Raw genomic sequence first — 26,160 nt, forward strand, 5'->3', positions numbered from 1 at the left:
CAGACTAGTCTGGTCTCTTTCTATGGTCCGGATCTTTAAAGTATATTTTCTCTCAAATGCCACAGTGTTTAAGAGAAAAATATTCCTGGCAGCAATCATGTAGCCAGGCTGTAATTTATGCTGCAGCAGTTTCAATCGCTTGACAGGTTCCCTTTAATGCCTATGGATTTAGAAGGGGAGGTCATAAAAGCTCCTATAAGTGTAAGGGGTAGCTGTCCCAATACTTTTGTTCAGTGTATCTACAGACTAGTAGCCCTGGTAGACAACTGCCCAAAAATGTTCACAGATTTATGGCTGGCAGTAGGAATTCTAAAATTGTACCGCTTTCATATATTCTTTAATTAAAATCGCACCAATTTCATTATGACAACGTCTGCTACCTAATACATTTAGTGCACAGCATATTAGACACACTTTTGTTATACAATGTCACTTGTATAGTCTATAATGCATTAGTTCATGCCATTGCAAGTTTAACAAGGTTAACATATGGCCTGTTCTGCCTCTGCAGACTGGTGTAACCATCTGAGACAAGTTGGGCACTGGGGCAAGATCATTTATTGACCTTTTATTCCTGGAATGGTGGTATGTTTGGTGAAAACCAGTAAGTTGCCTTTAAAATGTAACTGTATTTTCCACTATGAACATTTGTATTATAGGCTGCCCACTTCTGGAAATGGTGGCATGGGCACTGATGCACTTCAGAATGTTTAAGGGAGGTGTGCCCTTATGTCTGTGCTCCGCATACAAACAGGCACATTATTGCCTTTATACACTTTCCAGTTGGTAAATAGCCTTTAATAATAATACTTTCCAAACCAGCAAATTGTAACGTTAGTTTTCAAATTATGTACAATCACTGTAGATGTATCTCTGCACTATTGCGAGCAAAACAAACCAGGCGAATGAACTAACAAGTAAAGAAGTCACAGAGTTCTCTGTATTTGATGTAATGCGCATTTTGATGTGAAGTGTAAAATCTAAGCTCGGTTTCCGGTGGCTATTAAACAATGTTTTGCTCTTAAACATCGCAGTGTTTCAGAGTTAAACATACCTGGCTGAAATCATGCAGCCGGCATCTGATCCACGGGCAGCATGTGCAGTATCAGCTGTCAGGTTCATTGTAAACTCTTAGTGTCTTATGATTTAATATTATGTCACAGTTCACTTTTCATTCCTTCAATCAACCATAATACTACATCTTTTTCTTTAGCCTGTGCTACTATTTAATGGTGTCAGCCATAATATGTCTTCCAAGTCTCCCTGGCCGTTTAACCACCTGGATGACTTAGGGTAATAAACAAAATACAGTATTTAAATAATATAATATAGCATTTATATTATTTATTTTTTATTAATTTATTTAACATAATAAAGTACTTACATTTCATGGAATAAAATTATATAAAGGATTTCCATTTTTTCTATCATTCATCCCCCAAAATATAATGCAAAGGTAGCAAAAAAATTAAACAAACAGAACACATTTGCTATTGCTATAATTTAAATAATCTTTAATATAAAGTAATATGTCATTTATACTACAGGCTGCATGTACCTCCATATGGTAAACTGAAAATAAAACAAATTATTTGAGTTCTTCAATGTCAAAATAAGAAAGCAAAAATTTAAAAACATGCACCACCAAAAGTCTAAACAGATACTATTTGCATGTTACTGTATGTTGGGCCCCGGGTACCTAAGTCCAATACTGCTGTGATCACTCACATTGTTCTAAATCTCCTGTGCTTAGGGATAAATTAGGATATCATAACATGTTTGTATTATAACATTTTTGCTGACTATGTAATAAAAATAAACAGGCGCCTTTATAAAAGTTGTTAATTGCTGACTATTTTTCATCTGCAAAAATGGTTCAATATTAGATTGGATGTGTAGTATTTTCACAGAAATGATGCATAAATTAATGTACTGTCATGGTTCCATCCTTCAGTGTGTCTGGGATGCAGTTAGACTGCTCAGCTGTCAAATTTGGTACAGGGGTATGCTGAAGCTGTCAGTACTTTGATTGACAGCTCAGTCATCCAGTCTGGTGCTAGTGTGTTGATTGACAGCTCACCTGTCCACTCTGAGACTGGGAGGCGCTGGTTGTCTCCAGGTGTTCATTATCACAGATGATTGTCTGGCTACTTAACTGGGCTGTTACTCCTAGACCTCTACCAGACGTACATGCTTTGTCTCTCTGTGCTTTGCATTCTGTTTATAGATCTTTTGTTGCCTGACCTTGGACCTCGTTCTGTCCATCCGTCTATTTAACCCCTTCTGCTCTGATCCGCTATCTTCCTGATATTCTTACCTTGGAACTTTACCTGACTACGCCTTTGTCTCTTCCTTCTGCTTATGACGTACCCTCCTGGCTTCTGACCTTGGACTCCTTGACTATCCTGACTCACGGCTAGGCCGTGAGAAGTGACTCAGCATCACATGTACAATGTACATACATCACAAGTATATGCACAATTACTAAAGTGGGTATATAAGATTGAAGAGTCTGTTGTTTTCCAGAAACAGTGCCCCCTTGTATTTAGGCTGATGTCTGGCATTGCAGTTCAACTTTATTCAGCCCATTTAAAAACTGGATTATGGAAACTCCTAAAAGTAACACTGATTATACAGAAACCCAAAATATGTCAAATAATGGAATGAGATCATCAAGTCATATTCTCAAAAATGTCAGAAAAAAAGCCAGAAAAACTAAAAATGGTGTGCATGAAATTTGTCAGTAAGGTAACCTTGCATCATAAGCGCTGGAAGAAAGGTGTTTGTAGTCTTCATAAATAAGAATATTTATGCAATAAGATTGTTTTTATTCTTGTGATGTACGTACATGTGCCTGCTTTATCCTGTATTACGACAGTTTCTAACACCCACACTGTTTATACATGAAGTCTTTTACTTTAGAAATACACAAATGTATACTATTTATACACAGAGTGGCATCACTGATTGAGCACAATTGTTATATAGTCATCTATTGACTAGTACAAGAGCAGATCAGACCATGCTTCTGGAAATGACACCCATCTGTTTGATATAAATAGAGCCGCTTTCTCTGTTGTAATAAATAAAAGAACAAAGTTTTGCAGATCCTTCTGTAAAAAGTCGTATGAAGCTGAATAGTCTGAAATGGTTCAGGATGTTGCATTGGTAGCAAAATGCTATCCGTCTGTTACCTGTCTGTCTGTTATCTATCTATCTATCTATCTATCTATCTATCTATCTATCTATCTATCTATCTATCTATCTATCCATCTGAGATCTATCTTTCTAACTGGTAATCTAATTTATTCTTTATCTGATGCTTTTCTCTCTATCATCTATATATCCAACTGATAATCCTTCTATCTATTTATCTGTCTGTCTGTCCATCCATCCATCCATCCATGTGCGTCTATCTCCAACAAATAACCTTTTCTTCTCTCTCTTGATAACCTTTTACACCTTATCTTATTATCTATCTATCTATCTATCTATCTATCTATCTATCTATCTATCTATCTAGCCAACTTGTAATGTCATTTACTCTTTATCTCACACTTTTCTCTCTATCATCTTTATATCCAACTGATAATCAGTATATCTATCTATCGATCTATCTAGCTAGCTGTAACAACTCTGCCGGCATCACTGCATGGCCTCGCATCCCCCACCTGCCTTACACACCAACTTACTCACTACTCCGGGCCATGCAGAGAGTTCTGTCTTCTGCCAGCTCCATGCTGTGTGCCTCTTGTCTCCTGCCTGCTCTCTGCATACTTCCTGGCTGTGTGCATGACTCTTATTGACACTGTGTGCATTCTCATAAGTTGTCCCCAGCCAATGGCCAAGAGGCATCAGGTACTTAAGGCATTCCTACCTCTAGGGGAATGCCTGAGCAACTTACTTCCTCAGTTAGTTTCTTGCTGCTGAGTTGCCAGGTCCAGTCTCTATCTCTTGTGTTAGCCACCCAGTGGGGCTTCGTACCCTGGCATGTACGTGTGTTTTGTTACTCCCGTGTCTGCCACCCAGTGGGACTTTGTACCCTGGCCAGTACCTGTGTTCTTTGTCTTTTGTGTCTGCCACCCAGTGGGGCTTTGTACCCTGGTGTTATGGACCTGGTGGTTAGGAGCACCCGGAATGACCTGATGAGTAAACTAGTAATCGGAACAAGCTCTGGGAAAGTGGGAACTCTGCTGACCGCAAACCCTACTCCTACCACACAAACTAGAAATAGCCGTGGAGCGTACCTAACTCTCCCTAGACGCCTCTTCACAGCCTAAGAGCTAACTACCCCTAAAGATAGAAATAGAAGCCTAACCTTGCCTCAGAGAAATTCCCCAAAGGTAAAGGCAGCCCCCCACATATATTGACTGTGAGTTAAGAGGAAAGTCACAAACACAGGAATGAAACAGGTTTTAGCAAAGGAGGCCAGACTTCACTAAAATAGTCAGAGGATAGAAAAGGGAACTATGCGGTCAGCACAAAAGACTACAAAAAAACACGCTGTTGTGAATTCCGTTCTCGGGCTCCCTCCTGTGGTCATGAGTGGTACTTTCTGTTCATGGGCTCCCTCTGGTGGCTTTTAGTGTTACGGCTGGTCTGTAGCTGGACCCCAGCTGCCTCGTTTCCTGCTAGGCTTGCTGCCTATTTAACTCCACCTGGACCTTTACTTGTTGCCTGCTGTCATTGTATTCAGTACTGGTTCAGATCTCTCTGGGACTTCCCTTGTGACCTGTCTCCTCGTGGATATGCTAAGTTCATGCTAGTCCATTTTTGCTCATTGCTATTTGAAAATGTTTCTCAGTATGTTATGAGTTCAGTCCAGCTTGCTTATATGCTATTTGATTGCTAGCTGGAAGCTCTGGGGTGTGGAGTTGCGCCCCTCACATCGTGAGTCGGTGTGGGGGTCTTTTTGTATTCTCTGCGTGGATACTTTGGTAGTATTTTATACTGACCGCACAGATTCCTTGCTATCTTCTGACTATTTAGTTATTAGAGGGCCTCATTTGCTAAAACCTGTTTTCATTTCTATGTTTGTGTTTTCCCCTTAAACTCACCGTTATTATTTGTGGGGGGCTTCTTACACTTTGGGGAAAATTTCTCTGAGGCAAGTGAGGCTTTGTTTCTCTCTAGGGGTAGCTAGTTTCTCAGGCTGTGAACGAGGCGTCTAGGCCGAGTTAGGAACGCTCCACGGCTGCCTATAGTGTGTTTTGATAGGATCAGGATTGTGGTCAGTAAAGTTCCCACATTCCCAGAGCTTGTCCTTATTTTTGGTTTACCCATCAGGTCAGTTCATGTGTTCCTTACCACCAGGATCATAACACCACGCAGAGTAAGCAAAAAGACTCCCCACACCGACTCACGGTGTGGAGGTGCCACTCTGCACCCCAGAGCTTCCAGCTAGCAAGGGAATATCATGATAGCAAGCTGGACTAGAAATTAGCAGTACTAAGAAATATATTCAGGAAACAGTAACAACAAATGAACTAGCAAAGACTTAGCTTCTGCTGGAGTAGACAGGTCCTCAGAGAAGTCCAAGAGAGATCTGAACCAATACTGAAACATTGACAGCTGGCATCAAGTAACGATCTGAGTGGAGTTAAATAGGGAAGCCAGCAAGCAACAAACGAGAGCAGCTGACAAAGCCAACCTCAGTGACCAGCAGTTCCGCTCAAAGCCACCAGAGGGAGTCCAAGAGCAGAACTAACCAAAGTACCATTCATGACCACAGGAGGGAGTCCGAGAACGGAATTCACAACAGTACCCCCCCCTTGAGGAGGGGTCACCGAACCCTCACCAGGGCCCCCAGGCCGATCAGGACGAGCCAAATGAAAGGCACGAACTAAATCGGCAGCGTGGACATCGGAGGCAACAACCCAGGAATTATCCTCCTGACCATAGCCCTTCCACTTAACCAGGTACTGAAGCTTCCATCTCGAAATACGGGAATCCAAATTTTTTTCCACCACATACTCCAACTCCCCCTCAACCAACACCGGAGCAGGAGGATCAACGGAGGGAACCATAGGCGCCACGTACCTCCGCAACAACGACCTATGGAACACATTATGGATGGCAAAAGAAGCTGGAAGGACCAAACGAAATGACACAGGGTTGAGAATTTCAGAAATCTTATAAGGACCAATGAAACGAGGCTTAAACTTAGGAGAAGAAACCTTCATAGGAACATAACGAGAAGACAACCAAACCAAATCCCCAACACGAAGTCGAGGACCAACACAACGACGGCGGTTAGCGAAACGTTGAACCTTCTCCTGTGACAACGCCAGATTGTCCACTACGTGAGTCCAAATTTGCTGCAAACTGTCCACCACAGAATCCACACCAGGACAGTCAGAAGGCTCAACCTGCCCCGAAGAAAAACGAGGATGAAAACCAGAATTGCAGAAAAAAGGCGAAACCAAAGTAGCCGAACTAGCCCGATTATTAAGGGCGAACTCAGCCAATGGCAAGAAGGTCACCCAATCATCCTGATCAGCAGAAACAAAGCATCTCAGATAGGTTTCCAAAATCTGGTTGGTTAGTTCGGTTTGGCCATTTGTTTGAGGATGGAAAGCCGAAGAAAAAGACAAATCAATGCTCATCTTAGCACAAAAGGACTGCCAAAACCTAGAGACAAACTGGGAACCTCTGTCCGACACAATGTTCTCCGGAATGCCATGCAAACGAACCACATGTTGAAAAAACAATGGCACCAAATCAGAAGAGGAAGGTAATTTAGGCAAGGGTACCAAATGGACCATCTTAGAAAAGCGATCACAAACCACCCAGATGACAGACATCCTTTGAGAGACAGGAAGATCTGAAATAAAATCCATGGAAACATGCGTCCAAGGCCTCTTCGGGACTGGCAAGGGCAAAAGCAACCCACTGGCACGAGAACAGCAGGGCTTAGCCCGAGCACAAGTCCCACAGGACTGCACAAAAGAACGCACATCCCGTGACAAGGAAGGCCACCAAAAGGACCTAGCCACCAAATCTCTGGTCCCAAAAATCCCAGGATGACCAGCCAACACTGAGCAATGAACCTCAGAAATAACTCTGCTAGTCCATCTATCAGGGACAAACAGTTTCTCCGCTGGACAACGGTCAGGTCTATCAGCCTGAAACTCCTGCAGCACCCGCCGCAAATCAGGGGAGATGGCAGACAGAATTACCCCCTCTTTGAGGATACCATCCGGCTCAGGGACTCCCGGAGAATCAGGCACAAAACTCCTAGAAAGGGCATCCGCCTTCACATTCTTAGAACCTGGAAGGTATGAGACCACAAAATCGAAACGGGAGAAAAACAGCGACCATCGAGCCTGTCTAGGATTCAACCGCTTGGCAGACTCGAGATAAGTCAGATTTTTGTGATCCCTCAAGACCACCACGCGGTGCTTGGCTCCCTCAAGCCAATGTCGCCACTCCTCGAATGCCCACTTCATAGCCAGCAGCTCCCGATTGCCAACATCATAATTACGCTCAGCAGGCGAAAACTTTCTAGAAAAGAAGGCACATGGCTTCATCACAGAGCCATCAGAACTTCTTTGAGACAAAACAGCCCCTGCTCCAATCTCAGAAGCATCAACCTCGACCTGAAAAGGGAGCGAAACATCTGGCTGACGCAACACAGGGGCCGAAGAAAAACGGCGTTTCAGCTCCTGAAAAGCCTCAACGGCCGCAGAGGACCAATTCACCACATCAGCACCTTTCTTTGTCAAATCAGTCAAAGGTTTAACCACACTAGAAAAATTAGCGATGAAGCGACGGTAAAAATTAGCAAAGCCCAAGAATTTCTGGAGGCTCTTCACAGATGTAGGTTGAGTCCAATCATAAATGGCCTGAACTTTAACAGGGTCCATCTCGATAGTAGAAGGGGAAAAAATGAAGCCCAAAAAGGAAACCTTCTGAACTCCGAAGAGACATTTAGACCCCTTCACAAACAAGGAATTAGCACGAAGGACCTGGAATACCATTCTGACCTGTTTCACATGAGACTCCCAATCATCCGAAAAGACCAAAATATCATCCAAATATACAATCATGAATCTATCCAGATACTTTCGGAAGATGTCATGCATAATGGACTGAAACACAGATGGAGCATTTGAAAGCCCGAATGGCATTACCAGGTACTCAAAATGGCCCTCGGGCGTATTAAATGCTGTTTTCCATTCATCGCCCTGTTTAATACGCACAAGGTTATACGCCCCTCGAAGATCTATCTTGGTGAACCAACTAGCCCCCTTAATCCGAGGAAACAAATCAGACAGCAGAGGCAAAGGGTACTGAAATTTGACCGTGATTTTATTGAGAAGGCGGTAATCTATACAGGGTCTCAGAGAACCATCCTTCTTGGCCACAAAAAAGAACCCTGCTCCCAACGGTGATGAAGACGGGCGAATATGCCCTTTCTCCAAGGACTCCTTTATATAACTCCGCATAGCGGCGTGCTCTGGCACAGATAAATTGAAAAGTCGGCCCTTAGGAAACTTACTACCAGGAATCAAATTTATAGCACAATCACAATCCCTATGAGGGGGTAGGACACTGGATTTGGGCTCATCAAATACATCCTGGTAATCCGACAGAAACTCAGGGACTTCAGAAGGAGTGGAAGCAGAAATTGACACCAATGGAACATCGCCATGTACCCCTTGACAACCCCAACTAGACACAGACATTGATTTCCAATCCAATACTGGATTATGAACCTGTAGCCATGGCAAACCCAACACGACCACATCATGCAAATTATGCAACACCAAAAAGCGAATATCTTCCTGATGTGCAGGAGCCATGCACATGGTCAACTGAGTCCAGTACTGAGGTTTATTCTTGGCCAACGGCGTGGCATCAATTCCCCTTAATGGAATAGGATACTGCAAAGGCTCCAAGAAAAAACCACAGCGCCTGGCAAACTCCAAGTCCATCAAATTCAGGGCAGCGCCTGAATCCACAAATGCCATAACCGAGTAGGATGACAAAGAGCAAATCAGAGTAACAGACAAAAGAAATTTAGGCTGTACAGTACCAATGGTGACAGACCTAGCGAACCGCTTAGTGCGCTTAGGACAATCAGAGATAGCATGAGTGGGGTCACCACAGAAAAAAAAAACAGCCTATTCTGACGTCTGTGTTCTTGCCGTTCAGTTCTGGCCAAAATTCTATCACATTGCATAAGCTCAGGCCTCTGCTCAGAGGACACCGCCAAATGGTGCACAATTTTGCGCTCACGCAAACGCCGATCAATTTGGATGGCCAAGGACATTGATTCATTCAGACCAGCAGGCGTGGGGAATCCCACCATAACATCCTTAAGGGCTTCAGAAAGACCCTTTCTAAAAATTGCTGCCAGGGCACACTCATTCCATTGAGTAAGCACAGACCATTTTCTAAACTTCTGACAATATATCTCCGTTTCATCCTGACCCTGACACAAAGCTAGCAAGATTTTCTCTGCCTGATCCACTGAATTCGGTTCGTCATAAAGCAATCCAAGCGCCAGAAAAAACGCATCTACATTAAGCAATGCAGGATCTCCTGGCGCAAGGGAGAATGCCCAGTCTTGAGGGTCGACACGCAACAAAGAAATAATAATTTTTACTTGCTGAATGGGGTCACCAGAGGAGCGGGGTCCCAAAGCAAGAAACAGTTTACAATTATTTTTGAAATTCAGAAACTTAGATCTATCCCCAGAAAACAAATCAGGAATTGGAATTCTAGGCTCTAACATCGGATTCTGAACTACATAATCTTGAATGCTTTGTACTCTTGCAGTGAGATGATCCACACAAGAGGACAGACCTTGAATATCCATATCTACACCTGAGTCCTGAACCACCAGAGATTAAGGGGAAAAGAGAGACAAAACACACTGCAAAGAAAAATGGGTTCAGAACTTCTCTTATCCCTCTTTTGAGATGCATTAACACTTTGTGGGCCAGCTGTACTGTTATGGACCTGGTGGTTAGGAGCAGGAGGAGAATGACCTGATGAGTAAACTAGTAATCGGAACAAACTCTGGGAAAGTGGGAACTCTGCTGACCGCAAACCCTACTCCTACCACACAAACTAGAAATAGCCGTGGAGCGTACCTAACTCTCCCTAGACGCCTCTTCACAGCCTAAGAGCTAACTACCCCTAAAGATAGAAATAGAAGCCTAACCTTGCCTCAGAGAAATTCCCTAAAGGTAAAGGCAGCCCCCCACATATATTGACTGTGAGTTAAGAGGAAAGTCACAAACACAGGAATTAAACAGGTTTTAGCAAAGGAGGCCAGACTTCACTAAAATAGTCAGAGGATAGAAAAGGGAACTATGCGGTCAGCACAAAAGACTACAAAAAACCACGCAGAGTAAGCAAAAAGACTCCCCACACCGACTCACAGTGTGGAGGTGCCACTCTGCACCCCAGAGCTTCCAGCTAGCAAGGGAATATCATGATAGCAAGCTGGACTAGAAATTAGCAGTACTAAGAAATATATTCAGGAAACAGTAACAACAAATGAACTAGCAAAGACTTAGCTTCTGCTGGAGTAGACAGGTCCTCAGAGAAGTCCAAGAGAGATCTGAACCAATACTGAAACATTGACAGCTGGCATCAAGTAACGATCTGAGTGGAGTTAAATAGGGAAGCCAGCAAGCAACAAACGAGAGCAGCTGACAAAGCCAACCTCAGTGACCAGCAGTTCCGCTCAAAGCCACCAGAGGGAGTCCAAGAGCAGAACTAACCAATGTACCATTCATGACCACAGGAGGGAGTCCGAGAACGGAATTCACAACACCTGGTCAGTGCCTGTATCTCATGTCTCTTGTTTCCACCATCTGTATCCTCATTTCCGTGCCTTGTCTCGTATCTGTCCTAGTCTGAAGTAAGTCCTATACCTGTCCATTTGTGTTCCTGATTGAGTCTTCCCTATCTCTCTGTGTTCTCTTGTGTTCACTCCTTCTGCTTTCAGCTATGCACTCTGCGACCTTGCTCTGCTCTTTGGTCCGCACCCTGCGGCTTTGCTCTGCTCTCAGCTCTGCACTCTGCAATCTTGCTCTGCTCTTTGCTCTGCATCCTGTGGCTTTGCTCTACTCTCGGCTCTGTACTCCGTGACCTTGCTTTGCTCTTTGCTCTGCATCCTGCAACTTTGCTTTGCACCCTGCGGCTCTGCTCCGCTCTTTGCTCTGCTCCTTGCGGTTCTGTCCTGCTCTGCTCCTTGCGGTTCTGCTCTGCTCTCATTAGGCACCTCGCGGGTTTTTGTCCTCACTGAATCAGTCCCTGCTCCTACAGTCTGAACAGATCCCTACCTGTTCCCAAATATCAGTCACACCTGTCCGTGTTCCTGTGCTTTCCGAGCCAGTTCATGTCTCTTCTGCCTCAGCCGTGCCCGCCTGCCTGCCAGTGTTCCGTCCTCCAGGGGGATCAGCAGCCACAGCCAGACACCACCCTGGAGTGGTACCTGGCAGCTACGTGCCGCACAAGCCTGACCTCACCATCAGAGGCTCCAGTGAACACAAAGGTAGCTACTTAGTCACGCCCCTTCTAGGGTAGCCTGATTTGTGGCAGGCACAGTGGGACCACACCGCCTCGCTCGCTCCAACCAGTCTGGGCGCAAGCTTAACACTATCTATCGTATCTGTCTTTATGTATCTATCTATTATCTCTCTGTCTATATCTATCTATTATCTATCATCTATCTAACCCATATCTATCAATCTATCGTCTATCTATCTGTCTATATCTATTGCCTATCTATCATATATCTGTAAGAGGGTGGTGCTGTTATGAATAGTAAGGAACACGCTGTCACTTTAAGAGAAGACTGCACCCCCTTGTCTGGCGTAATGGAATGTTCTGCTTCTCCCCTGCAATAGACTGTGTGAATGAACTGGACTGTGCAGAGGGTGGGGGTGGAGCCTGAACAGCGTGTGTGAGCTGGAGCTGCTGCAGAGAGAACTTTGTGCTGTTTTGCTGCACGAGAGGATCCACAGCCTGTAACCTAGTTGACTTGTGAGATTTGACAGACTTTTCCGGGTGCAGCAAGAGTGGCTGTCCTGTGTGAGTTTGAGAAGCCACGAAGACACCGAGAAAGGGATTTACAGTTTCCAGAAGCATCTCCAGGACCCCAAAGGAAGGAGAAGACCACGTTTCACAGAGCTGGCAGAAAGCTGTGCGCACCACTGTACTAGACTGTAGGGGGCCCCCGGGACTGGATCTGAGTCCCAAACATCACCGTGAGTTTGTTCCTGTTTTGTGCACATGTTAGGGCCTAGTGTAGGCTTCAATAGTCAGAACACGGCTGCCGTGTGGCCTGCTTAGTAAAGACCAGGGAAGTTATACATAGAGTAGCATCATTATTTGTTTATTGTTTGCATTTATTTGTGTGACATACTGCATATATTGAGTCTGTAACAGATTGGAGCACCGTGCTGTTTTACGGACAAGCTAAAAGAATATAACTCTTGTAAATTATCTTTTGCCAATTCATACCCCTGTTTGCATCTTCCTCATCCACTTCATTCCTTGCCTTCCAATAAATTTACCCTTTGTTGTTTGCACCTCATCTTGTGTACGGTAGTCTTCCTGCACCATGGTGGTCCCCCGGCCATCGCTTCATATCTGTATCTATCTATCTATCTATCTATCTATCTATCTATCTATCTATCTATCTATCTATCTATCTATCATCTATCTATTATCTAGCTAGCTAGCTATCTATATCTATTTATTATCTATCTGTCTGTCTATATCTATCTGTCTATATCTATTATCTGTCTGTCTATCTATCTTTCTATTTATCTGAGAAATATCTATGCAGTTATGAGCTATATAATGGTTTACCAGACTCCAGTCCTCACGGCCCCCCACAGATCATGTTTTCAGGATTTCCTTACCATTGCACAGGTGAGAGAACCTTTGTTAATTTCTGACTTCTTGATATTTAAAGGGAACCTGTCACCCCCAAAATCGAAGCTGAGCTAAGCCCACCTGCATCAGGGGCTTATCTACAGCATTCTGTAATGCTGTAGATAAGCTCCCGATGTATCCTGAAAGATGAGAAAAAGAGGTTAGATTATACTCACCTAAGCCGCTGCGGTCCGGTACGATGGGCGTCGCGGTCCAGTCAAGGGCCTCCTATCTTCATAGGATGACATACTCTTCTTGTCTTTACGCTGGGGCTCCTGTGCAGGCGTACTTTTATGCCTTGTTGAGGGCAGAGCAAAGTACTGCAGTGTGCAGGGTGCTGGGCCTCTCTGACCTTTCCCGGCGCCTGCGCACTGCAGTACTTTGCTCTGCCCTCAACAGGACAGACAAAGCACGCCTGCGCCGGAGCCGCAGTGCGAAGACAAGAAGAGGACGTCATCGTAAGAAGATGGGAGGCCCCACACTGGACCGCGATGCCCATCGGATCTGTCCGCCCCCCAGGTGAGTATAATCTAACCTCTTTTTCTCATCTTTCAGGAAACATTGGGGGCTTATCAACAGCATTACAGAATGCTGTAGATAAGCCCCTGATGCCAGTGGGCTTAGCTCATCTTTGATTTTGGGGGTGACAGGTTCCCTTTAAACTGTCTCTTCAGAAAGGAAGTGGACTTGAACTCTAGCGCCGCCTATCAGTAGCAATCCTACAAGTCAAAACTTCCAATAGGTGGCACAAGAGTTCAAGTCCTCTTCCTCTCTGAACAGACAGTTTGAATATTTAATTTCCCAGAGGAGCTGGCAAGGCATTTAAATCTCCTCATACTGGCATGCCAAACCTGGCATGTCACTCTCCACAAGGAGAAACCTTACCCCTTAGATTTCTCGATAATAATTTAATTTTCTGTGCAATACTAAGGAAATCTTGAATACATGATCTGCTGGGGTTGGCATGAGGACTGGAGTTTTAGGAATCTGATGTGTATATATTCTACTAATAATTTATCTGCCTTTGTGTCTTTCTGTCTGTTATTCCATCCATCTGATAACTATTTATGTTTCTAAACTTCAGAAAAGATAAAGCAGCACCAATCCAAGCCACAAAGTCTGGACCACGATACTTCCATGTATACAAAATCAAAAGAGGCATCTCTCTCAATTAAAAAAAGGTGAAAAATGCTGTACGTATTGATCTCCGTGCCCATGTACACATGTGCCTGTTTTTAAATTCTATCCATTTATTTAAAACGTGTGTGTGTGTGTGTGTGTGTATATATTTATATATATACCCGTATTTTCCGGCATATAAGACGACTGGGCGTATAAGACGACTCCCCAACTTTTCCAGTTAAAATATAAAATCTTCTTAAAAGTCGGGGGTCTTCTTATACGCCGTATGTCGTCTTATAGGGCCGGTGACTAATGTGCCTTTTGGGGGGGAGTGGTCCTGATGACGAAGAGGGGGCATCTCACAGGAAAGTGTGAGTGGAGTATCCCCCATTACCTCATTGTAGCTGCAGTGTGGGGTGCTGGGGAGCGGCGGCGGCCACCGCCCCACAGCACAGCACCCATGCGGCACAAAGAGGAGCAGCAGCTGCCGCCTCTCCCCAGCACAGAAACCCCATGCTGCAGCTACAATGAGGTAATGGGGGATACTCCACTCACACTTTCCTCTGAGACGCCCCCTCTTCGTCATCGGGACCACTCCCCCCCACCCACCATATACACATTGGTGTCTGCACTCGGCGTACAAGACGGCACCTGGCGTATAAGACGACCCCCGACTTTTAGGAAGATTTTCAGGGGTTAAAAAGTAGTCTTATACGCCAGAAAATACAGTATATATATATATATATATATATATATATATATATATATATATATATATATATATATATATTTATATTTACCATGAAGCGCAAACCATAGTCTGAGTTTTGTCTATTGTCGTGTTCCTGAAAAAAAATCTCATGTGTGGGTGTATTAGTAGCACAGGCTTTGTCACACATCTTTTCCAGGTTCCTGAACGACATTGTCATGCATTGATGAACGTATTACTGTATAACTCGGCAGAGTTGTCATTTTCAGCAAACAATAACATTTCTTATGGTCACTTTTGCCGAACAGAAATTTTGGAGTAGGAAAATCTGAATAACTTTTCTTGTGTTAAGTGGTCAGAGATGTCCCTCCTATTGCTGATGGCATGGTGCCTGCGGATTGTACATAGGGGTCTGTGATTTTTGCTGTCTAGGTGTACAATACAAAATAATATTGTGGTACCATGTAAATCGATGTAAATACTTATGTCCCAGAAAATTGAGAAAAGTATTCAAGGAGTGATACCTTTATTGGCTAACCAGAGAATTACATTTGCTGTCCAGGTGAGTAGACATGAAACTGTGTATCCATGTGTTCTTCCCATAATAAATCCCAGCTCGTCGCTTCCCTCTAGCGCTGTCAGTGGCCACATGAGGCAACTGTTCTTATATCACACTCTTTCCCTGTGTCTCTCCCTCCTTCCTTTCCTTACCATAGAGTTGCATTGACACAGAGACAGAGGGAGTCTATGAGCCTCCTCCCAGCAATATCTAACATTGGGGGGGATCCTGATCCTCAAGACCCTACTACATCATTCTTTTGGGGGGAATAATGGATCCTTGTTCTCCTGCTAGCCCTGATCCGGCTTTGGAAACAGAAATCAGCAAGCCAGCCCCCCAGCCCAGAGACCCCCAGGAACCTGCAAGAAGAGGGGATCATACAGGAGCTGCAGGAAGACACAGCTACCCTATAACCACCACCAACAGAGGTACCATCTCCTAAACAGTGGGCTGCGGAGAGGGGCAGCGAGCTGTGGCAGGGGCAATCTGGGCTTTTCATTCCACATTCATGGAGGGAGATAGAAGCAGGGATGGGAGGATAGCGAGCAAAGACAGCAGAGCAGCCTTGGAAAACTTTGACAGCTTTTTTGTGGGAAGGAGGGGTGTTAATTAACCTCTTCAGCTCAGAAGCCGCCATGCAGTCCTGCGTTCTGCAGCATTGTTTCTAGTATGTGCAGTAATTAGAGTAACTACCCAAAAGTTTGCCTGTCAATGACTTACACTGACAGATGCAATAATATAACTGGGGGTTTGGTTTGACCTGGGTACCACTCCTCCTAATTCCTCTTTCCCGGCTCCATCACATTGCTTTTCCTTATAGTAAAGTCATTAGAAATCTGCATGGGGGTCAGGTATGGTACAACCACGTTCGGTTCTTATCGCCATCTAATGAATGACAGTAACCCCTTAAGTGCTGGGAAAAAAAATCTTGCAACATATCCAACGCTGCTCGCTGTTTTACGCTCATGATTCATAACCTAACTCCCGCAGATTCCAGATGGTGCAGGAAAAAGCGTGTTACTTTGAATGAGAATGCGAAGGGTTAATCGACACCGATATCATCCCTCTTCCTGTCTGGCTCGCCGTTCAGTTGTTTATCTTTTTTTTAATTTATTTTCATTATTAATGTTCTTTTCTTCTTCTTAAAGGATTAAGGGTTAACCCTATGTGACTTTGATTGCAATTTTGCATTTGATTCTAGCAGTGCGGGAAGGGTTTATTATGTTTTAAGTAGTAATTGCAGCACGTTATGTAATGTGTAATTACATTTATATGATAATTATACGTAGTGCTATTACAGGAGATTATATCAGGTTATATAGGTGTGCACAGTTCGTGCTGGGACGAAAAATCTATGAATGTCTCATTGGTACACCTTAAATGTAAACTTTACACATGCTTCATTGTTTAAGGGCATGGCCGACGGGGGAATTGATCCCACTGTTCTGAGTTAAGTGAGAAAAGCTGGGAAGTATGAATGATAAGTAAGTCCTACAGTCCTGTACTTGTGAGATTCGGCAGAAAGTGGGAACTTAAAGGAAAAATAGAGTCTGTTTTCATAATTTGTACCTTTGTAAGGTGTTGGGCTCCGTGCATTATTTCATATGCTTTATTAATGACATACTTCCTGGTGGAGCAGTTTTTATTTGGACTAAAGATTACACGTGATATCTGGACGGAGCTGAAGGAAGAATGAGCGGCATTGTAAAAGTGGATATTATAAGATTTTATATTTCTGTGCCTCAAAAAAAACCAAATTCACGTGCCAGAAGTCACTCCGAGGCCTAGCATTTTGTTAAGATCATGAGTTTATGAAAAGTCGTCTAAATTTCATCCAATTCTAAAACCATTTTCATCCATGTGCCATCCGTGTTCAGTGTTTGTGACATCCATTTTTATAGATCATTGTAAAATGTACATGATCTAAGACAGATTCTTATGTTAATAATTGCAATGTATCCGTAAAAATTGGATGCTGCACTGATGATACATTTGAGATCTGATAATTTTTTTGCATATCCTTAAGCCGATACTCAGAAAAGAATAGTGCATACTGCCATTTTCGGTCACATGCACAATTGGTCCGGGTGAAAATGTTGCCATTTGAATAGCCCTACTGAATTACATTTGTCAATGTGCTGTCTGATTTTTACTCAGACGCCACACCGCCATATTATTCTCTCATCTGAATGAGCGCTAAGACTGTCGTGAGCTATCCAATACTGGGAAGAACCAGTGGCGGACACAGACAGAAGAGGGCCCCTGTGCGGGAACAATATATGGGCCCTTTGCAGTCCAGTAGCCCATCAAATTTCACTGACTTTGGAGATAGAAATGCCCCCCCTACCTCTTGGGCTCCTGGCTGCACCAATGATTTGTTCGTCCCTGGGAAGAACCATAGGCTTGGGTCAGATATACATGTGACACTTTTGAAAATAGTTAACAATAATTCAGAAGATTGTCAATCACAATGATGATGACATTTAAAATGTATGCGTGATGTTAAAACTGTGCTTACATGGGTGACACTGACATTGGCCAAACAGACCAATTATCTTCCTTGTTCTCTATTTCTCAATGTTTTTAGCGTGAAAAGTCAATTTTGTAACAAATGTAATATCAAACCAGCAGGAGCAAAGTACAAGATGGAGATGCAGAAGGCTACATCTGCATCCAAACAATCCAAACTGTAGGTTGTCCTGTCACACCAACCAAACAGCAAGCCAACTATATTCTCAAAGCAATGCTGCCATCCATCTGACATCTAATGTAGACTATTTGTTTGCCCTGGCCTAAAGGTCGAGTCATGCTACCAATTTTGAGCCAAATAGTTGCGCTATTAGTAGATATGGACACGGACAGGACTCCAGTACAAAACTTTGTGTGTGGCCTTTCTTTCCTTCAGTACCACCTATAGCATACATATTAATCACACTGTACACACATATGGCTTGTGCAGTATACACATTACACATACGCAACACACAAAATACAGTGAGGGAAAAAGTATTTAGTCAGCCACCAATTGTGCAAGTTCTCCCACTTAGAAAGTTGAGAGGCCTGTAATTGACATCATAGGTAGACCACAGCTATGAGAGTCAAAATGAGAAAACAAATCCAGAAAATTACCTTGTCTGATTTGGCAAGATTTATTTTGCTAATTATGGTGGAAAATAAGTATTTGGTCATTAACAAAAGTTCATCTCAATATTTTGTTATATATCCTTTGTTGGCAATGACAGTGGTCAAACGTTTTCTGTAAGTCTTTACAAGGTTGGCGCACACTGATGGTGATATGTTGGCCCATTTCTGTATGCAGATTTCCTTTGGAGCAGTGATGTTTTGGGCCTGTTGCTGGGCAACATGGACTTTCAACTCCCTCCAAAGGTTTTCTATGGGGTTGAGATCTGGAGACTGGCTAGGCCACTCCAGGACCTTCATATGCTTCTTACGAAGCCATTCCATCGTTGCCCTGGCGGTGTGCTTGGTATCATTATCATGCTGTAAGACCCATCCACGTTTCATCTTCAATGACCTTGTTGATGGAAGGAGGTTTGCACTCAAAATCTCATGATTAGTGTTGAGCATTCCGATACTGCAAGTATCGGGTATCGGCCGATACTTGCTGTATCGGAATTCCGATACCGAGATCCGATATTTTTGTGATATCGGGTATCGGTATCGAAACAACATTAATGTAAAAATGTGTAAAAGAGAGAATTAAAATAAAAAATATTGCTATACTCACCTCTCCGACGCAGCCTGCACCTTACCGAGGGAAGCGGCAGCGTTCTTTGTTTAAAATTCGCGCTTTTCTTTCCTTTACGTGAGTCCCGGCTTGTGATTGGTTACGTGCCGCCCATGTGACCGGGACGCAACCAATCACAGCAAGCCGTGACGTAATTTCAGGTCCTTCAGGATTTTAAAATTACGTTCCGGCGTTGTGATTGGTTGCGTCGCAGTCACATGGGAGACGCAACCAATCACAGCAAGCCGTGACGTAATTTCAGGTCCTTAAGGATTTTAAAATTACGTCCCGGCTTTGTGATTGGTTGCGTCGCAGTCACATGGGAGACGCAACCAATCACAAGCCGTGACGTCACGGGAGGCTGGACACGCGCGCATTTTAAAATGGGCGCGTGTCCAGCCTCCCGTGACGTCCCGGCTTGTGATTGGTTGCGCCGCGATCAACCAATCACAAGCCGGGAGGCTGGACACGCGCCCATTTTAAAATTTTAAAATGCGCGCGTGTCCAGCCTCCTGGCTTGTGATTGGTTGACCGCGGCGCAACCAATCACAAGCCGGGACGTCACGGGAGGCTGGACACGCGCCCATTTTAAAAAGCGCACGTGTCCAGCCTCCCGTGACGTCACGGCTTGTGATTGGTTAATGGCGGCCATGTTGCCGGGACGCGGACCAATCACAGCAAGCCGTGACGTAATTTCGTCACGGCTTGCTGTGATTGGTCCGCGTCCCGGCAACATGGCGCTGTGACCAATCATAAGCCGGGACGTCACTGGAGGCTGGACACGCGCGCTTTTTAAAATGGGCGCGTGTCCAGCCTCCCGTGACGTCCCGGCTTGTGATTGGTTAATGGCGGCCATGTTGCCGGGACGCGGACCAATCACAGCAAGCCGTGACGTAATTTCGTCACGGCTTGCTGTGATTGGTCCGCGTCCCGGCAACATGGCCGCCCTGACCAATCACAAGCCGGGACTTCACGTAACCAAGTAAAAGCGCGAATTTTAAACAAACAACGCTGCCGGTTCCCTCGCTGAGGTCCAGGCTGCGTCGGACAGGTGAGTATAGCGATATTTTTTATTTTAATTCTTTCTTTTACACATTTATATGGATCCCAGGGCCTGAAGGAGAGTTTCCTCTCCTTCAGACCCTGGGAACCATCAGGAATACCGTCCGATACTTGAGTCCCATTGACTTGTATTGGTATCGGGTATCGGTATCGGATTGGATCCGATACTTTGCCGGTATCGGCCGATACTTTCCGATACCGATACTTTCAAGTATCGGACGGTATCGCTCAACACTACTCATGATACATGGCACCATTCATTCTTTCATGTACACGGATCAGTCATCCTGGTCCTTTTGTAGAGAAACAGCCCCAAAGCATGATATTGCCACCCAAATGCTTCACAGTAGGTATGGTGTTCTTTGGATGCAACTCAGCAATCTGTCTCCTCTAAACACGACGAGTTTTGTTTCTACCAAACAGTTCTGCTTTGGTTTCATCAGAGCATATGACATTCTCCCAACACTCTTCTGGATAATCCAAATGCTCTCTAGCAAACTTCAGACAGGCCCGGACATGTACTGCCTTAAGCAGGGGGACACGTCTGGCACTGCAGGATCTGAGTCCCTGGTGGCATAGTGTGTTACTGATGGTAGCCTTTTTTACGGTGGTCCCAGCTCTATGCAGGTCATTCACTAGGTCCCCTGTGTGGTTCTGGGATTTTTGCTCACCGTTCTTGTGATCATTTTGACCCCATGGGGTGAGATCTTGCGTGGAGCTCCAGATCGAGGGAGATTATCAGTAGTCTTGTATGTCTTCCATTTTCTTATTGTTGCTCCCACAGTTGATTTCATCACACCAAGCTACTTGCCTATTGCAGATTCAGTCTTCCCAGCCTGGTGCAGGGCTACAATTTTGTTTCTGGTGTCCTTCGACAGCTCTTTCGTCTTCACCATTGTGGAGTTTGGAGTGTGACTGTTTGAGGTTGTGGACGGTGTCTTTTATACTGATAACAAGTTCAAACAGGTGCCATTACTACAGGTAATGAGTGGAGGAGAGAGGAGCCTCTTAAAGAAGAATTTATAGGTCTGTGAGAGCCAAAAATCTTGCATGTTTTTAGGTGACCAAATACTTATTTTCCACCATAATTTGAAAAATAAATCTTGCCAAATCAGACAAGGTGATTTTCTGGATTTGTTTTCTCATTTTGACTCTCATAGTTGTGGTCTACCTATAATGTCAATTACAGGCCTCTCTCATCTTTTTAAGTGGGGGAACTTGCACAATTGGTGGCTGACTAAATACTTTTTTTCCCCACTGTACCGGTAAACACAGTGCCATGTGTTACAATTGCACTGTGTATGGCATTCTACACTAAAGATACGTTTACTCACTACACGAATGACACACTCACTTTAAACCATGCTAACTGGGTAAGCTCCTGGTTTAGACAAACATATCCATAGGCCCTCATTGCTCATTGAAGGCCAAACAAGTGTGTTCTTGACCTGTATTTGGCCTGAATGTGCAGGTATACCTTTTTTTCTACTGTATGGAATAGTGCTGCCTGCACTATTCCACATAGATCGCTGTCGGCACTATTCCACATAGATCGCTGTTGGCACTATTCCGCATAGATCGCTGTCGGCACTATTCCGCATAGATCGCTGTCAGCACTATTCCGCATAGATCGCTGTCGGCACTATTCCACATAGATCGCTGTCGGTACTATACCATAAAGAGCAGTCAGTACTATTCCACATAGATCGCTGTCGGAACTATTCCACATAGATCGCAGTCGATACTATTCCACATAGATCGCTGTCGGAACTATTCCACATAGATCGCTGATGGTACTATGCCATATAGAGCAGTCATTACTATTCCATATAGATCACTGTCAGTACTATTCCATATAGAATGCTGTTGGTACTATTCCACATAGATCTCTGTCGGCACTATTCCACATAGATCTCTGTCAGCACTATTCCGCATAGATCGCTGTCGGCACTATTCCACATAGATCGCTGTCGGTACTATACCATAAAAAGGAGTCAGTACTATTCCACATAGATTGCTGTCAGAACTATTCCACATAGATTGCAGTCGATACTATTCCACATAGATCGCTGTCGGAACTATTCCACATAGATCGCTGTTGGAACTATTCCACATAGATCGCTGTCGGTACTATACCATAAAGAGCAGTCAGTACTATTCCACATAGATTGCTGTCAGAACTATTCCACATAGATTGCAGTCGATACTATTCCACATAGATCGCTGTCAGAACTATTCCACATAGATCGCTGTTGGAACTATTCCACATAGATCACAGTCGATACTATGCCATATAGAGCAGTCATTACTATTCCATATAGATCACTGTTAGTACTATTCCATATAGATCGCTGTCGGTACTATTCCACATAGATCGCTGTCGGTACTATTCCGCATAGATCGCTGGCGGCACTATTACACATAGATCGCTGCTGGTACTATTCCTTAGAGATCGCTGGCGGCACTATTCCGCATAGATCGCTGTCGGTACTATTCCACATAGATCACTGACGGTACTATGCCATATAGAGCAGTCAGTACTATTCCACATAGATCGCTGTCGGAACTATTCCACATAGATCGCAGTCGATACTATTCCACATAGATCGCTGTCGGAGCTATTCCACATAGATCGCAGTCGATACTATTCCACATAGATCGCTGTCGGAACTATTCCACATAGATCGCAGTCGGAACTATTCCACATAGGTCGCTGTCGATACTATTCCACATAGATCGCTGTCGATACTATTCCACATAGATCGCTGTCGGAACTATTCCACATAGATGGCTGTCGGTACTATACCATGAAGAGCAGTCAGTACTATTCCACATAGATCGCTGTCGGAACTATTCCACATAGATTGCTGTCGGAACTATTCCACATAGATTGCAGTCGATACTATGCCATATAGAGCAGTCATTACTAGGGTTGAGCGAAACGGGTCGTTCATTTCCATAAGTCGCCGACTTTTGGCAAAGTCGGCATCTCATGAAACCCGACCCGATCCCTGTGCGGGGTCGGCCATGCGGTACGCGATCATGGCGCGAAAGTCGCATTTCGTATGACGCGATTAGCGCCATTTTTTCAGCCAATGAATGAGCGTGGGCAGAGTGATGACATAGGTGTTAGGGGAGTGAACGCCTATCGTCATGTTATCGCTTGTGCGCAGTAGGGATTTGGAATGTGCAATACGAAATTTTCTGTGCTGGGACGGACGGACGGAGGAGGAGGAGGAGGAGGAGGAGGAGGAAAAAAAAAAATAAAAAAAAAAATAAATTCCTTCATTGGGTTTCGTGTTTCGGCCGAAACCCGACTTTTAACGGTGGTCGGCCGATTTCACTCGACTCGACTTTTAAGACAGTCGGGTTTCACAAAACCCGACTCGACCCTAAAAAACTAAAGGTCGCTCAACCCTAGTCATTACTATTCCATATAGATCACTGTCAGTACTATTCTATATAGATCGCTGTCGGTACTATTCCACATAGATCGCTGTCGGCACTATTCCGCATAGATCGCTGGCGGCACTATTACACATAGATCGCTGCTGGTACTATTCCACAAAGATCGCTGTTGGCACTATTCCGCATAGATTGCTGTCGGTACTATTCCACATAGATCACTGTCGGTACTATGCCATATAGAGCAGTCAGTACTATTCCATATAGATCTCTGTCAGTAGTATAACATATAAAGGCATCTAGTAAAGAAGGAACTACACCATCTTTTATGCTTTTCAAACACAAATACCAATAGATGACAATTACCAATGCCTACAAAATTACATCCATTAGCGGTAAACTCTAGGAAATTCTCCCAACATACCGTTCTTCCAATGGACACTGGAAGCGCAATGTGAAACCACCCTGAAAGACTCATATTTTATGCAAGCTTTTTTCCTAACACAAGGCCATACCTTAAAACAGGTAAATCTCTACCACCCAGGACACCAAGCAAAAGACACACTGCACTGCACAGCCCCCTCTACCCCTGACGAGCCATCTACAGCCATAATAGCATCATGAGTGTTATGGCGGCCACTGATTCACTGGGGTTTTTGGCTTCTCCCTTCCCACTATGATTGCACCAGTAGATGATTAGTCAGTTAGATTACTAAACTATTTTAACCACAAATAAATGATAGTCATGGTTTTTCTTTGGCATGGAATTTTCTGTGATCAATACTGGAAATATTTATACACATGGATTCCATCAGTATCCCAAATATGTACGATCTCTGGATATTCTTCCATGCTATCTTACCATAGGGCCAGTCAGAGTACAAGGACCTTATAGCCATTGCATAAATCAGTTTATACTAAAGTTTTGGAGGTGCTTTAAATGAATTCTGAGCGATTCACATCTTCTGAGTCTGCTGATTCTTTAATTATACAAACTGGCTCTGTGCCATCACTTGCAGTGTCAGATACATAGACCCTAAGGGAGCCTGAATAGACATAGACATGGACTTCTTGCAAAGGACTGACATCTGCTGAATGTTCTGCCATTCTTCATTGATGATAGTCGTTAAGGGTCATTGTTGAGTGGCCTTTTAACGTGTGCACTTCAAAGACATTTACATTATGTGAGGTGTATTCTGTGTTATTGTAGGGTGAGCTCCAAAGGCACAATGGATGGAGAATACTGAGGAATCAGCAAAGTAAGAAGATACAACATGAATTTACAGGAAATCTGTCTACTCACCATAGACTTAGACATCTGATAATGTAGCAAAGTTTTTAAAAACAGAAATTGTTGGTATTATTAGTATTCAGCTATACCTACCAGTACCAGTTCTACCTGCAACAATGTTACAACTGGCCTTATATTCCCGCCAGATGACCACAGACTGTTACTGTTAGATTGGACTAGTATGCTGTAATGTGATGCTGTGCAATGTACAGTATTAGTATAATGATAATAATAATTATTACAGCCATTGCTTAGCATCAGACCCAGAATGAAAGAATCTCATTAAATGTGTCCACTCATGTGTCTGGCCAAACTAGAGGATTATATAGTCAGGCAGATTGAACGGCTTCTTTGTAAACCTAATTCATACTGTCTACACCAAAATACAACATGCTTATGTGTAAGGCATCAGCCACAAAGGCTGTAAGGAGGCAGATGGATAATAATAATAATACGGCACGTAAAGCTGAATTATTATCCATAATAGGCCCATGATGGAGCACGTTATGATAATGTTTTTTGTTAGTTTTCTATGAAATCTGAAGGAAAATAATTAAATATACTTATACAGAAAATCTTTATGGGTGCTGCAATAACCTAGGCATTATACTAGCGCGTTATGCAATTATATGGTCTTTTTGTGGACGGTGTATTCATTTTGCAATGTTAATAGGGCACTGACCACAGAATATATTTTATAAGTCACCTTATCATTTATTTATTCTGCCCTCTGTAAATTGAGCAGTAAGAAAAACTGCTACTTTGAGCCCTTTCTGCCTGCTAGTCATTTAGTTGCTCACTAGGACTGACACCTTTCAGAATGTTCCTCTGTACTGACGCTGAACTGGTGGGACTTTTACACCTATAGGATCCTTATGGAGACAGAAGCTCCTCTGCTATGATCCATCTTCACTCGGAAAAATGGTTTTGAAGGGTCATAGATGGAGAGAAAGGCATGAGGAGAAAGCTCTCTTTTTATCGTTGTAACACCTAACATAAAGGTGACCGTCTCATTCATCTGTTTCTTTTATAGTCTGATGTTGGTTATGTAGAACTAATAAAGTGTATCAGAAAAAGCCACACTGCACCACACTCGCTATTCTTGCTTTATACCAAGGAATGGGACATTTGTGCGGTACCCAGGGCGTACATGCGAGACAGAAAATGGACGATGGCCGTTTCACGACTCCACTTCTACGGGTCCATGTGCAGCTACGTAGAATTAATATATAATCGTAACGTTGTGGCCACATTCATGGCATCTGTCACATTTAGTGTTAATGTTTTCTTAATTGTTATTTTACTATTTTTATTACTTAAATATGTTTTTCTTTTACATTTTTGGGGAGTTTTCCGCAGCACTG

The 26,160-nt window shown here is 43.7% G+C and overlaps 1 protein-coding gene across 1 annotated transcript in view; it reads left to right on the forward strand.

Annotated features, from left to right (window-relative positions):
• The first annotated feature begins 15,466 nt into the window (after positions 1–15,466).
• Positions 15,467–26,160, forward strand: part of LOC143775665 (nuclear receptor ROR-alpha) — a 502,224-nt gene continuing 491,530 nt past the window's right edge. Inside the window, exon 1 of the mRNA XM_077264060.1 lies at positions 15,467–15,718. Within this exon, the coding sequence (XP_077120175.1) occupies positions 15,562–15,718 (157 nt within the window). The 5' untranslated portion in view covers positions 15,467–15,561. The remainder of the gene's footprint in view (positions 15,719–26,160) is intronic.

Source organism: Ranitomeya variabilis, chromosome 5, assembly GCF_051348905.1.
Source record: "Ranitomeya variabilis isolate aRanVar5 chromosome 5, aRanVar5.hap1, whole genome shotgun sequence".
Lineage (NCBI taxonomy): Eukaryota > Metazoa > Chordata > Amphibia > Anura > Dendrobatidae > Ranitomeya > Ranitomeya variabilis.